This window comes from Trichomycterus rosablanca, chromosome 25, assembly GCF_030014385.1.
Source record: "Trichomycterus rosablanca isolate fTriRos1 chromosome 25, fTriRos1.hap1, whole genome shotgun sequence".
In the NCBI taxonomy this organism is placed as follows: domain Eukaryota; kingdom Metazoa; phylum Chordata; class Actinopteri; order Siluriformes; family Trichomycteridae; genus Trichomycterus; species Trichomycterus rosablanca.
This window is the reverse complement of record NC_086012.1, coordinates 7045134-7059481: the sequence shown is the minus strand read 5'-3', so window position 1 is coordinate 7059481 and position 14348 is coordinate 7045134. Positions and strand designations below refer to the sequence as shown.

At 40.9% G+C, this 14348-nt stretch overlaps 1 protein-coding gene across 1 annotated transcript in view; it reads right to left on the bottom strand.

Annotated features, from left to right (window-relative positions):
- Positions 1-829: 829 nt before the first annotated feature.
- Positions 830-14348, bottom strand: part of kcnab1b (potassium voltage-gated channel subfamily A regulatory beta subunit 1b) — a 73573-nt gene continuing 60054 nt past the window's right edge. The window contains exons 9-14 of the mRNA XM_062987346.1: positions 11822-11907; positions 10532-10652; positions 5992-6086; positions 3843-3963; positions 3452-3540; positions 830-1633 (exon numbers count right to left, since the gene is read on the bottom strand). Of these exons, the coding sequence (XP_062843416.1) occupies positions 1544-1633; positions 3452-3540; positions 3843-3963; positions 5992-6086; positions 10532-10652; positions 11822-11907 (602 nt within the window). The 3' untranslated portion in view covers positions 830-1543. The remainder of the gene's footprint in view (positions 1634-3451; positions 3541-3842; positions 3964-5991; positions 6087-10531; positions 10653-11821; positions 11908-14348) is intronic.

Sequence of the window (14348 nt, the reverse complement as noted above, 5' to 3'; positions counted from 1 at the left end):
CGACATGTTTGAAATGTCAGCTCTGGTGTGCTGGAGTGTTTTACCCGCTGTGCCACCTGAGGGGTTACCAGCTCTCTATCTAAGTCACTAATGCCTAGTTCACACTACACGATTTTTGCCATGATTTTCACTCGCCGACTGGCCGCCGCTAGATTTGCAGACTCAAAGGCAACTAGGCGTTCGCTCGGCGATCGAAACTCGGCTCTCAATCGGTATGTGTGAACTGTTCAACGACTCGATCCGAGCGACTGAAGAGAGATATCTAGCATGCTAAATATCTGGATATCAGTCGGGCGACTGGCAGGGGAGGAGTTGTAAAACGTGGGACAGGGGCATAATATAGTTATCAGAATACATCGGCACACACACGTTTTACAGTATTTCTGACCTTATCGTTCTCGACACAACATAATACCCATGCTGCATTGCAAAAAATATTTATTAACCTCCAACTCACTACAGAACAATCCATGCTGTTCGTGTAGCCAAATCCACTCAGATTCATTTATTTTTCTCTTTGCTTTTATGCTGCATATCGGCTCACAAACAACTTTGATCGCTCGCTTCTTGTTGACGTGCATTTTTGGATGTAGTATAGTTAAACCCCTTGTCACCTCTTGTGTTTGTTTTCGTCACGAAACGTAGTTTGGGAGACCAGAGAGACTCGGCTGTGATTCCTCCCTATGGTAGATCGTGTAGTGTGAAACCACAACGACTAAAAACTGCAAGAGATCCAGTTGTGTAGTGTGAACTGTACAGCGATCTGAACAACTTGAAAGTCGTGTAGTGTGAACTTGGCATAAGTTGCAGTAAAAATGCCAAAACAACATTAGGATTCATACAGGTGCTGTTTTATTTCAAAGCTAAAATCAAACCAAACAATGAGGTACTCACAAATCCATAAACACCTTGTGCTTTATTCATTGGAACAGTCAGCTTTAAATAAATTGCATTTGGCTCATTATCTCACACATTACTCGATAGCCGTGCGTTCTATCTGCAGCTGTCATGCCAGCAAAAACACCAGCATGTCCATTACTACTTAAAGCCACAGAACTTAAATCCAGCAGCAGAAGTAACAGCTGTCCTGCAAAACGAAAATGCCTGTCTATAATAAAATAAGCCACAGCACGATGCTGAACAGACAACAGGCACACACTAGATAAAGGACATATGGTACATTTGAAATATAAATACTTCTTTAGATTTGAGAGGAATTTAGAGGAAAAATATGTCACACAGTGCAAAGAACACAGTATCAGCCCTCAGAATTGTTCTTTGTTGACACAGTGCAGGCTCACGTGCAGTATGACCAACCGCACATGTTTCTTATGATATTACAGCTTATTAAATATTACAGTCCCCAGGTTGGATGGTTTACACAAACTTGGCATGCATGGTTCTGCTGACTGTCTGGAGACAGTCATACGTTACAGACACGTATGTGTTGTACGGTAATGTAGCATAACAGGTGAAAGACACACTGACAGGTCGGACATTACGGTCAGGTTCCTTTTTCTTAGGCCCAGTGTTCCATATTGGATCAGTGGTGGTAGTCTCTCTTACTGTGGGGTCGGTTACCCAGGATTTTATCCATCTCTGAGGCAATGTTAGGAGTGATCTTGGGAAGAACCTGAGAATAGAAAATATTTTTTAATGGTTATATTACTTTTTAGGGTTATTACATTTAACATAATTTCATTAATACTGGCTTATTTGAAAAGGCTTTTTAATCAGAATAATACATTATATATCATATTACTAAGCCAGACAGTTTCATATCACAGGGAATGAGGGCTGGCTGCTTAAAGGTGATAAAGCGCAATATAAAAGTCCATAAACCGCCACTACTGACACTGAATATAGCATTAGCTTTCAATTTAAAAATCTGTAGCTCATCATGCATACTGCAACTGGAACCACCAAGTAATTGTGCCCAGCTTGAGCTGCTGTGAAATGGTAAAATGATTAACCAAGCCTCTTAATTAAAGATAAAATACAACTTTTATTTCCACTTTACATATAAAAATTCAAAGCCAATTCATTGAACGTATTTTTATCATTTAGGCCATTAAGTGCTTGTATAACACAGTTTGCCAGAAATAAGTTACAAAGGCTTTGCAAAAGCAGCTAATTAGTCAAGCAATGTTAGAATCCTGTTATTTTCCTAATATTTCTAAAATATCCTCAGAACATTTTACATATTAAATACAACCCCAAATCAGAAAAAGTTGGGACAGTATGGAACATGTAAAGCAAAGATGATCAGAGGATCTCCAGTTTGTCAACAAATGTGTGAGAAAATGATTGAAATGTTTAAAAACAATGAACCTCAAAGAAAGATTGGAAGTGATCTGCATATTGCTCCCTCTACAGTGCATAATATCATTAAACCATTCAAGGAATCGGGAGGAATTTCAGTGCAAGCTTAAGCTGAACACCTGTGATCTTCCATCCCTCAGACGGCACTGCATCAAGAACCGCCACTCAACAATAGCTGATATAACCACATGGGTGAGGGATTACTTTCTCAAGCACTACAACACAGAGTTACATGCACAAATACCACTTAAAACTTCACTGTGCAAAAAAGAAGGCTTATGTTAACCATGTCCTGAAGCGGCGTCGACTTCTCTGGGCTCGGAGGCATCTAGGATGGACCATCACACAGTGGAAACGTGTATTGTGGTCAGCTGAATCAGCATTCCAGGTCTTTTTTGAAAAAGAATGGACGCTGTGTGCTCTGGACCAAAGATGAAAAGGACCAGCCAGACTGTTATCAGCAACAAGTCCAAAAGCCAGGGTCTGTCATGGTATGGGGTTGGGTCGGGTCAGTGCCCTTGACAAAGGTCGTTTACACTTCTGTGATGGCAGCATTAATGCAGACAAGTACATTGAGATCTTAGAGCAACATATGCTGCCTTCAGGGCATGCCCATGCATTTTTCAACAAGACGATGCAAAACCACATGCTGCACACATTACAAAGGCATGGGTGCGAAAGAAGAGGTTACGGGTACTGGACTGGCCTGCCTGCAGTCCTGACCTGTCCCCAATAGAGAAAATTTTAAAACAAAAAATGTGACGGCGACGACCCCGTACTGTTGCACATCTTAAGACGTGTTTGCAGGAAGAATGAGACAAAATAAAAGCTGAAACACTAAATCACTTGGTCTCCTCGGTGCCAAAACGTCTTTTGAGTGTGGTGAAAAGGAATAGCAACATTACAAAGAGGTAAATGCTTTACTGTCCCAACTTTTGAAGTTGACCAGACAAAACATTAAATATCTCAGGTTCATCCTGTCTGCAATCAAATAAAAGTAAATGTAAGAATATTTTCCATACTGTTCCAACTTTTTCTGATTTGGGGTTGTAATATAGCATGTGTGTGTTGCTTAAATGTTTAGCGTCCTAACCCTAGTTGGTTAACTATAAAACTAAAGCAGCCTTGCCTGTATTGCACCCAGGTTCTCCGTCAGCTGTGCAGGGTTGGAACTCCCTAACAGAACTGAACTCACTCCCTCGTTCCGTAGACACCAGGCTGCAGAGGACAGAACAGATCATTACTTTGGAATTAGACCACAGAGTTTTTGACTTCTTTAATTCTGATTGGTTGGAAGATTAATTAAGTTAATTAAGTTTCTGTTAGAGCATGTGATGGGTGAGGTTATATAAAATGCAGATCTCAGGAATAATGTGTCCATTAATCTGATGGGCTCATCTATTATAGTCTAATGAAAGATTATGAGATGAGTGGCCACACTTTGGTATAAAACTGTAGTATAATAATTGTATAAAGTAAAAGACCTCATGAATAATCTGTGTTTTATGTTCTTGTCTCACCGACAGCGAGTTGTGGTAGTGTACAGCTAAGCTTTTCAGCGATGTGTCTCAGCTCCTTCAACTTTGCCTGCTGCTTCCTCCCATCCTCACTCACTATTTTGTCCTTCAACCACTGGTACGGCTGGAACATCCACAAAGTGCACATGACAAAACAGTACAGGTGAGAATATACTAGTACTACTTTTACTACTACTATCATTACTACTGTTACTACTACTACTACTACTGTTACTGTTACTACTACTATCACTACTACTACTACTACTACTACTACTACTGTTACTACTACTATCACTACTACTGTTACTACTACTACTATCACTACTACTACTACTACTGTTACTACTACTATCACTACTACTGTTACTACTACTACTATCACTACTACTACTACTATTGTTACTACTACTACTACTACTGTTACTGTTACTACTACTATCACTACTACTATTATCACTACTACTACTACTATCAGTACTACTGTTACTACTACTACTACTACTACTACTGTTACTGTTACTACTACTATCACTACTACTGTTACTACTACTATCACTACTACTATTATCACTACTACTACTACTATCACTACTACTGTTACTACTACTTCTACTGTTACTGTTACTACTACTATCACTACTACTACTACTATCACTACTACTGTTACTACTACTACTGTTACTGTTACTACTACTATCACTACTACTACTACTGTTACCACTACTATTATTACTACTATTACTACTGTTACTATTACTACCACTATTGCTACTACTACTACTATTACTGTTATGACTATTAATGTTACTACTACTACTACCACTATTACTACTACTATTACTACTACTATTACTTTTACTACTAATACTGTTATTACTACTACTACTATTACTGTTACTACTACTATTACTACTACTATTACTGTTACTACTATTACTACTACTATTACTGTTACTACTACTATTACTACTACTCTTACTATCACTACTACTACTGTTACTACTATCACTACTACTACTACTACTATCGCTACTACTACTACTGTTACTACTACTTTTACTACAACTACTACTGTTACTACTACTACTGTTACTACTACTGCTGTTACTTCTACCGCTACTACTGTTATTGCTACTACTATTGTTATTACTACTACAACCACTACTACATTACTACTACCTTTACTACTACTACTACTACTGTTACTACTACTACTACTGTTACTGCTACTACTGTTATTACTACTACAACCACTAATACTACTATTACTACTACTATTGTTATTACTACTACAACCACTACTACATTACTACTACCTTTACTGCTACTACTACTACTACTACTGTTACTACTACTTACTACTATTGTTATTACTACTACAACCACTACTACTTGTACTATTACTACTACTACTACTGTTACTACTACTATTACTACTACCACTACTACATTACTACTACCTTTACTACTACTACTACTACTACTGTTATAGCTACTATTACTACTACTTACTACTATTGTTATTACTACTACTACTACTGTTACTACTACTATTACTACTACTATTACTACTACCACTACTACTTGTACTATTACTAATACTTCTACTAACACTAGTACTACTACTACTACCATTACTACTACTACTAATAATAATTAGTAGTAGTAGTAGCAGGAGTAGTAATTTTAGTAATATCAACAGCAGTTAATGCTGTAGAATGAGTAGTATTACAGTAGTAGTTATTATATTAGTATTAATAACTGTAGTAATTACTGACATTGCAGTACTAATGCTAGTATAGTAAAAGTAATAATAAGTAGAAGTTAGTGTATTTGCAATAATAATGTGTAGTTACACAAGTAGTAGTGGTTGTTCTACTTGAAGTGAAAGTAAAAGTTGAAGAAGTAGCAGTTAAAGCAGTAGTGATTGCAGTAATAGTAGCAGAATAGGTGGGCGCACTTATCTCCTTAATTTTTAAACAGGGTTTTCTAGCTTACTAGAACAGACATTGATTTATGCTTTTAATAATTACTTCAATTTAAAAATTCTAAAAGTTTGGAATGAATATTTTATCTGTTAATTTACTTGTGTGTTAGATCTAAGTATCCGGGCTAAATGTGGGCCAGTGGTTGCAAAGTACAGACCAACCTTCATAGCTGCCCTAGAGGATTCTGGGACACCGTTTTCATATTTTCCAGTGATGATTCCACATGCCAGAGGAGACCAGGACACCACACCTACACCTGCAATACATAATGGTAAGCACAACAGAGAAAGAGAAAAAGTAATTGCCCCCTTTGTATTTGCCCAGTTATTGCATATTTTAGGGGTCCAAGCCCCAGAGCAGGTATTATTTAGGTGGTGGATTATTCTCAGCACTGCAGTGACACTGACATGGTGGTGGTGTGTTAGTGTGTGTTGTGCTGGTATGAGTGGATTAGACACAGCAGCGCTGATGGAGTTTTTAAACATCTCACTGTCACTGCTGGACTGAGAATAGTCCACCAACCAAAAATATCCAGCCAACAGCGCCCCATGGGCAGTCCTGTGACCACTGATAAAGGTCTAGAAGATGACCAACTCAAAGAGCAGCAATAGATGAGCGATCGTCTCTGACTTTACATCTATAAGGTGGATCAACTAGGTAGGAGTGTGTAATAGAGTGGACAGTGAGTGGACACAGTATTTAAAAACTCCAGCAGCGCTGCTGTGTCTGATCCACTCATACCAGCACAACACACACTAACACACCACCACCATGTCATTGTCACTGCAGTGCTGAGAATGGTGGTCTTGTGAGGGTCCTGACCATTAAAGAACATGGTGAAAGCAGGTTAAAAAGGTATGTAGATAAATAGATGGACTACAGTCAGTAATTGTAGAACTACAAAGTGCAAAATGGACAGTGAGTGTAGAAACCATGGGATGGTTTTATTGTTATGGCTGATTGGTGTATATATATTAGCGTTTTTTATAAACTATAAGTCATACGGACATCAGATTAGCCAACAGGTTGTATCCCCCTATCCACTCAGGCACTTCAGTTCGGCCTGATTGGCCTGATGGTGGCACTATAGTGTAGCGTCAAACTTAAAGACCCACGTCTCATACCCCATATGACCTGAGACAAAATTATTTTCCCCATAAGTACTCGTCTTCAAGAAGCATATAGCTGCGCCCACTGATATTTTGAACTCATTAGCATAATATGTAATCATGCAGATTTCTGAGCGTGAGTCAGTCTCTGGATTTTCACCCCATTGCACAAATCTGGTATCAGAGGAACCTTGCAAAAATGCTGGAATTTCTATACAGTGTTGTTGCCAGATGCCAATCAAAAGCATGGGTGAAGCAAGCCAATTATAATGCACATATATACTGCTTTAACTCAGAAAGCATTGCAATGATTGTCACCAAACCAAGGCACAAAGCCAAAGGGCGTAACTACCGGGGGGTGCAGGGGGGGCAGGTGCACTGGGGCACATGGCAGGGGGGGCCCCACCATGACATGAACTCAACCCCCCCCTTCCATTGGCTGCAGTCGTCAGGTCGTTATCATTATATTACAATATTGTAGTGGCGATATGCGAGTGACATTCAGCTCAGCCAATCAGAATGCAGCAGCCGGTTTATACATGTGCGTTCGGACGTTCTGCTGTTAGTTAGTTTTGTATATGAGACTCGCCGTATGGACCCAGCATTGAAGTTCGGGTGCTGGATCTAGGCAGTCTACAGTGTTGTAACGCTTACTGAAGTCCTGACTAAACAGTTAAAGTGACTCTACCTTTTCGTGTGCCTATTATTCCCACAACTCCAGCACCGCACGCAGCAAAAGACGCGTAGCATCCCCCCCAGACGAGGCTAGGTGAGCCGACCCTGTACAGTAGCAAGTGGCTAATGCTAGCGGTAAAGTGCGGTGATAACAAAAGTAAAAACATGACAATATTTTCGTTAAGAATGAAATGTCAGAATACATGTAATCAGAATATACAGTGTGTGCACAGCAAGGGATTTTGGGAATCTGTGTAACCTGCTTAATGTTACTAGAGTAATATATATATATATATATATATATATATAGATATAGATATAGATAGATATATATATGAAATTTGCTGAGGGGGCCCACATTTTTTTTTTGCACTGGGGCCCATGAGCTCCTAGTTATGCCACTGCACAAAGCATAGGAGATTCGTAGGCTAGGGCAAAAATATGGTGTGACTGGAGTGCTTGGTGGCGCTATAACAAACAAGATAATGTTACACGAACAAAGATTTTTTTAATTAACATGGAATTTGGCATAGTTCTTCATCACTGGGTAGCACTGTCGTCTCGTAGCAAGGAATGTCCTGGGTTCAGGTGGGGTGTTCCGGGTCTTTTCTTTGTGGAGATTGCATGTTCTCCCTGTGTCTGCGTGGGGTTCCTCCGGGAGCTCCGATTTCCTCCCACAGTCCGAAGACACGCAGTCAGGTTTAATGTCCATGACTGTGTTTGACATTAAACTTGTGAACTGATGAACCCTGAGTAACAAGTAGCTACCATTTCTGTCATGAATATAACTAAAGTGTGTAAAACATGACGTTAAAATCCTAATAAATAAATAAACTGTCCTCCAGGAATAGTCTCATACTGCAGTGGTCCTCAACCAGGGGACCGAGGCCACCTAGGGGGCATCAGTAAGCTTGGAGGGGGGGTCCTGTTGCATTTCATTGAGAGGAGTAAAAAAGAATAGTACATGATGGGACAGGAAAATCAACTGGCTGTTGGTGTACAGGAGTTCTCATGTTGGCACGAATCAAGCCTCTTTGTGCTCCTGGAGCCATGTTTATGTGCCATGCCCCTCTCTTCAGGAACACATGTTGGAGGTGGTTTGTTTAGGTTGTCAAGCCTATGCCTCCTCTATTCTGATTGGACTGTAGCCAATGATCCACAGCTGCTCCTCGTTTCAGGTGAAATGCTTAAGGTATTTAAGGGAGCAGCTGTGGATCATTCGGTGGAGGCTATTTTGGTTTGGTTTGACTTTGTCAGGCTTGCCCTAAGAGGTCTTGTTTAGTCTTGTTAATGTCTTGTGTTAGCTTTAGCATTGTTCAAGTGTTTTTAGATTAGCCTTAGCAGTTAGTGTAGCATTTAGATTAGCTTAGGATCTAGTATAGTTTAGTCAGGTTTCTTGTGTGTTTAGATTAGCGTTAGCAGTTAGCATAGCATTTAGCATAGGTCATGTGTTTGTGTGTCTTGTCTTGTGCGAACCTGTCGTGTGTCTTTTGTTATTAAATAAACGTATGTTAAACATCTCTGCGTGTGTGTCCACCCCCTCTTGTCAAGTAAGCCCATTCGTTACACATGTGACATCATAAAGATCCTATGAAGTACCTATTGCCTACGTTGGGTCTTTGAGAATGGGCACATATAGACGACAAAAGATTCCAATTCAGTTGTTGATGCAGATCCCACTGAAATAGACCAAGGTGAGGAAGCTCCTACCATCAGTTCACCAGAAATAAACCCACCACATCAACCAAAATCAGAAAATATCAAGATATACACTGATCAGCCAAACATTAAAACCACCTCCCTGTTTCTACACTCACTATCCATTTGACCAGCTCTACTTACCATATAGAAGCACTTTGTAGTTCTACAATTACTGACTGTAGTCCATCTGTTTCTCTACATGCTTTGTTAGCCCTCGTTTATGCTGTTCTTCAATGGTCATGACTGACACAGGACCACTACAGAGCAGGTATTATTTGGGTGGTGGATCATTCTCAGCACTGCAGTGACACTGACATGGTGGTGGTGTGTTAGTGTGAGTTGTGCTGGTATGAGTTGATCAGACACAGCAGCGCTGCTGGAGTTTTTAAACACCTCACTGTCACGGCTGGACTGAGAATAGTCCACGAACCAAAAATATCCAGCTAACAGTGCCCCGTGGACAGCGTCCTGTGCCCACTGATGAAGGTCTAGAAGATGACCAACTCAAACAGCAGCAATAGATGAGCAATCGTCTCTGACTTTACATCTACAAGGTGGAGCAACTAGGTAGGAGTGTCTAATAGAGTGGACAGTGAGTGGACATGGGATTTAAAAACTCCAGCAGTGCTGCTGTGTCTGATCCACTCATACCAGCACAACACACACTAACACACCACCACCATGTCAGTGTAACTGCAGTGCTGAGAATGATCCACCACCCAAATAATACCTGCTCTGTAGTCCTGACCATTGAAGAACAGGGTAAAAGCAGGCTAAAAAGGTATGTAGAGAAATAGATGGACTACAGTCAGTAATTGTAGAACTACAAAGTGGACAAAACAAGGAGGTGGTTTTAATGTTATAGCTGATCAATGTATACCTTGATCATGGATTCATTGAGTTTTCCAATAGCAAGAATGTAAAACCTTTGGTCCTCCTCACTGAAAGCGTAAGAATATGATCATAACCCGTGTCAAGGGGTTCCCAATTTTTTTTTTTTTTAAACAGGGGGGTCTAAGAGAAAAACAACGTTGAGAACTGCCATCATACCGTATATTTATGTTTGTATTTTCACTAACCACTTCATCCCTGTAGTCCACACAAAATGGAAATACTGGACACAAGGCAGGAACACGCGTGCATGTAACATATGCAGTAACGAATGCAAAAAGAGAGATGCAATTACTATTTTTGCATTAATATAAGAAAGGATTACCTATTTTATGATACAGCTCGGGCATCTGCACCTCCACTTTGTCTCTCTGGAAGAAGTGATACTCGGCCTGCTCACACACTGGAGGGATCAGGTTAAACTGCCTTGCTACAGAGTATGCTTCCTACAGAAAAAAAGAAATAAGAAATGAGAGAGAGGCTTAAATATTTGTGAGAATTGCATTAAAGCCACAAGCTATCATACTGTAATTGTCTAATTATTTATGCATTTTCTCACTTTTTCTCCCAATTTAGCGTAGCCAATTAGTCTTCCACTTCTGGGGACCCTGATCGAGTCTGAGGAGGGTATATTTGTCCACCGACCCCTTCTTATTCACATATACTTTGGTGGATTCGCATGCAAGGCCAGTCTCGTGCATGGAGAGTCACGCATTGATCTCCGCGTTCCTCCACTTCTGTACAGGCACCTTGGGCTACTAAACAGGGTCCTTACACAGCGTTAAAGTCCCTGCTGCTCCAACTGGGAGCCCATCTAATTGTTAAGCATCCAGTTTATGCAAGTTTTGAGCACCCCTGGTCAAAAAGTATGTGGACACCACTCATAAATAATGAGTTCAGTTGTTTCAGTCAAGCTTGTTACCAGTAGGTGTATAAAATCTGTGGAACCTTTCCTGTTCCAGGATGACTGTACCTCTGTGCACAAACATGGAAGACTCCAGTGTCCGCACAGAGCCCCGACCTCACAAACGACCTAAATGAGCACATGACCCCACATGATTTTGATGTTGGCGCAAAAAGGCCTGGCATTACAGTTCATCCCAAATGTACAGGGTTGAGGTCAGGAATCTGTGCAGACCACTAAAGTTCCTCCACATCAAACACCTCAAACCGTGCCTTTATTACCCTGGTGTGGTACACACGGGCAGAATCATGCCGAAACAGCACTGTTAGCTAAGGGTGAAGCTGAAACACATGAACCCAATAATTAAAAGCGGCGTCTTCACCACCAAACCATATAATGTTTTACAATTATATATTTTAATAACAATAGCTGATGGATAACAATAGCTGATGTAATAGGGTCACTTCAAATTGTGTCAGGGCTGGTGACCCATGGACCTAGGTTTGATCTTGGCCTATAGTCACTGTCTGGTAGGATACCTTGGGGTGCTTTGGTGCTACCCACCACACAACAACAACATGCAAAATGTGTAACATTCTGTCCAGGCTTCTGGTTGGCCCAAACCCACTATTACCCTGACTAATATTTAGCGGTAAGTAAAAATGAATGAATAAAAATAAACCTGTGTTAAAAATAGAAAATGAAACTAACCATGATCTCCATTGCTGTCCAGCGAGACGTCCCCCAGTACATGGCCATCCCATGGTTTATAGCATGAGTCATTGCCCTCACAATCTCTGTAAAAAGACCAGAAACACAATATAACCAATTACATCGAACACAGACTACTGAGAAATTAAACATTAAGCTGTAACAGTAGAGTGGAGCTGTTATAGCCACAAGCCACATTTACCATATTGATGCCTATTGTTTGGAAAGGGTTGTCGAACAAGCCCATGGTTGGGTGTCCACATATCCATGGCCATACAGTGTATGACTGTTGAAGGAGTTTCCAAATATGGCTCATGGACACTTAACCTGCTCCCTTAAGTAAGTTCAGAAAGATCAAGGCTGTGGGCGAAAGAGCTTTCAATTGCAAGCTTTTTCACGGCACTTAATGAGAGCGCTTGTGCAGCAATCGTTACATAAAACGAGGGCACTTAATGCCTATTTGATCCACTTATCTAATTCTGGATCTAGATCTTGGTAAGTGTGCTTGTGATATCTGTATGTGGTCCATTTGAGGTGATTGTAACGAGGCTGGATGCACCTCGCACACACCTGCAAGAAGGGAAGTAGAACCTATTCACATATTTTTAATCATGGAAGAATAACACTGAGGCTAAAAAGCCACGGATAACAAATAAGAGGTGGCCAAATTATTAGAAACATGGTAACGAATTAAAAGACGACTAAACTTGTGCAACCCGCAATGGAGAAAGTGGATAGAAAAGAGATAGTGCAGAAATAAGACACAGATGTGGCGATATGCTGTCAAAAAAGGACAGGCAGGGTCCAGGAGTGTATGATTGGATCCCCTATCACGCCAACCTACGCTCCCCTGCACATACAGCTGGTTTTGGTGGCGAAACAGGCAAAATGGACGTCACGCTCTCCCAGGGTGATTCCCTCCAGATTCCCTATAAGCCACAACTGACATTCTGTATCAGCAAAAACCAGTGCCAACATGCCAACCAAGGAACTGGCGAAGAAGACAGACAGCCGTAAATGAATGCTTATTAGGCACAGTTGAACGTCAATCCAGAGACTGACCGATCAAACACAACTGATCTCTCTAACCACATCTGCCGGCCAAACTAGGCAGCGCAGAGGGATATAAGGGACAGGTGATTGTCAACTGTGGGAAGTACAAGGACAGATTAGCATGCCACTGTGCCTCTTGTCTCCAGCTGCCAATCGAACGAGGCCAGACATATTTTCTTGTAAAATGACAATACCTTTTGTCATTCTTGCTAAAAGGATGAGGATATTAGCATAACCTGTGTCAAGGGGGTCTGAGAAAAGAATTTGAACAAGGGGGGTCTAAGAAAAAAATGGTATTAATGCATATACACATGTACAGTACAATGAAATGTTTTATTTGTGAATCCCAGCTTTTTCGGAAGGTGGGGTCAGAGCACAGGGTCAGCCACTGTACAGCACACCTGTAACTGAGAGAGTTAAGGGCCTTGCTCAAGGGCCCATGGATGGAAGGTGTGTAATAGAAGTAATAGAACTAAAGCAGAAACAGCTGTGCTTAAAACTAGGTGAGGAACAGCCAAACCCCACAAAGGTGAGGTTGTGGAAGACAGTTTCATGTCACATGTCATACACCATGGCAAGACTGAATTTTTTTTTTTAGTTTTAATGAGGATCTATAGTTTTACTTTAATATAGAATCAGGTTTTTCTTTTTTCCAAAGCAGTCCATCTTTTAAAGAAAACCTAAGCAAATAGAAGCAACGGGGTCGTCGTTGTCGCATTTTTCGTTTCAAAATTCTCCGCACATTCTCTATTGGGGACAGGTCAGGACTGCAGGCAGGCCAGTCCAGTACCCGTACCCTCTTCTTCCGCAGCCATGCCTTTGTAATGTGTGCAGCATGTGGTTTTGCATTGTCTTGTTGAAAAATGCATGGACGGCCCTGGAAAAGATGACGTCTTGAAGGCCGCACATGTTACTTTTCTGCATTAATGCTGCCATCACAGAAGTGTAAATGACCTTTGCCAAGGGCACTGACACAGCCCCATACATTGACAGACCCTGGCTTTTGTACTTGTTCCTGATAACAGTCTGGATGGTCCTTTTCGCACACGGCATCTATTTTTTCCAAAAAAGACCTAGAATGCTGATTCATCTGACCCCAATACACGTTTCCACTGTGTGATGGTCCATCCTAGATGCATCAGAGCCCAGAGAAGTCGACGCCACTTTTGGACATGGTTAACATAAGCCTTCTTTTCTTTTCAGTAAGTGGCATTTGTGCATGTAACTCTGTATTGTAGTGCTTAACAAAGGTTTGCCAAAGTAATCCCTCACCCATGTGGTTATATCAGCTATTGTTGTGTGGCGGTTCTTGATGCAGTGCCGTCTTGCGCCCTTGGCTTTTACGCGCTGAAATTCCTCCTGATTCCTTGAATGGTTTAATGATATTATGCACTGTAGAGGGAGAAATATGCAAATCCCTTCCAATCTTTCTTTGAGGTTCATTGTTTTAAAACATTTTAATCATTTTCTCACA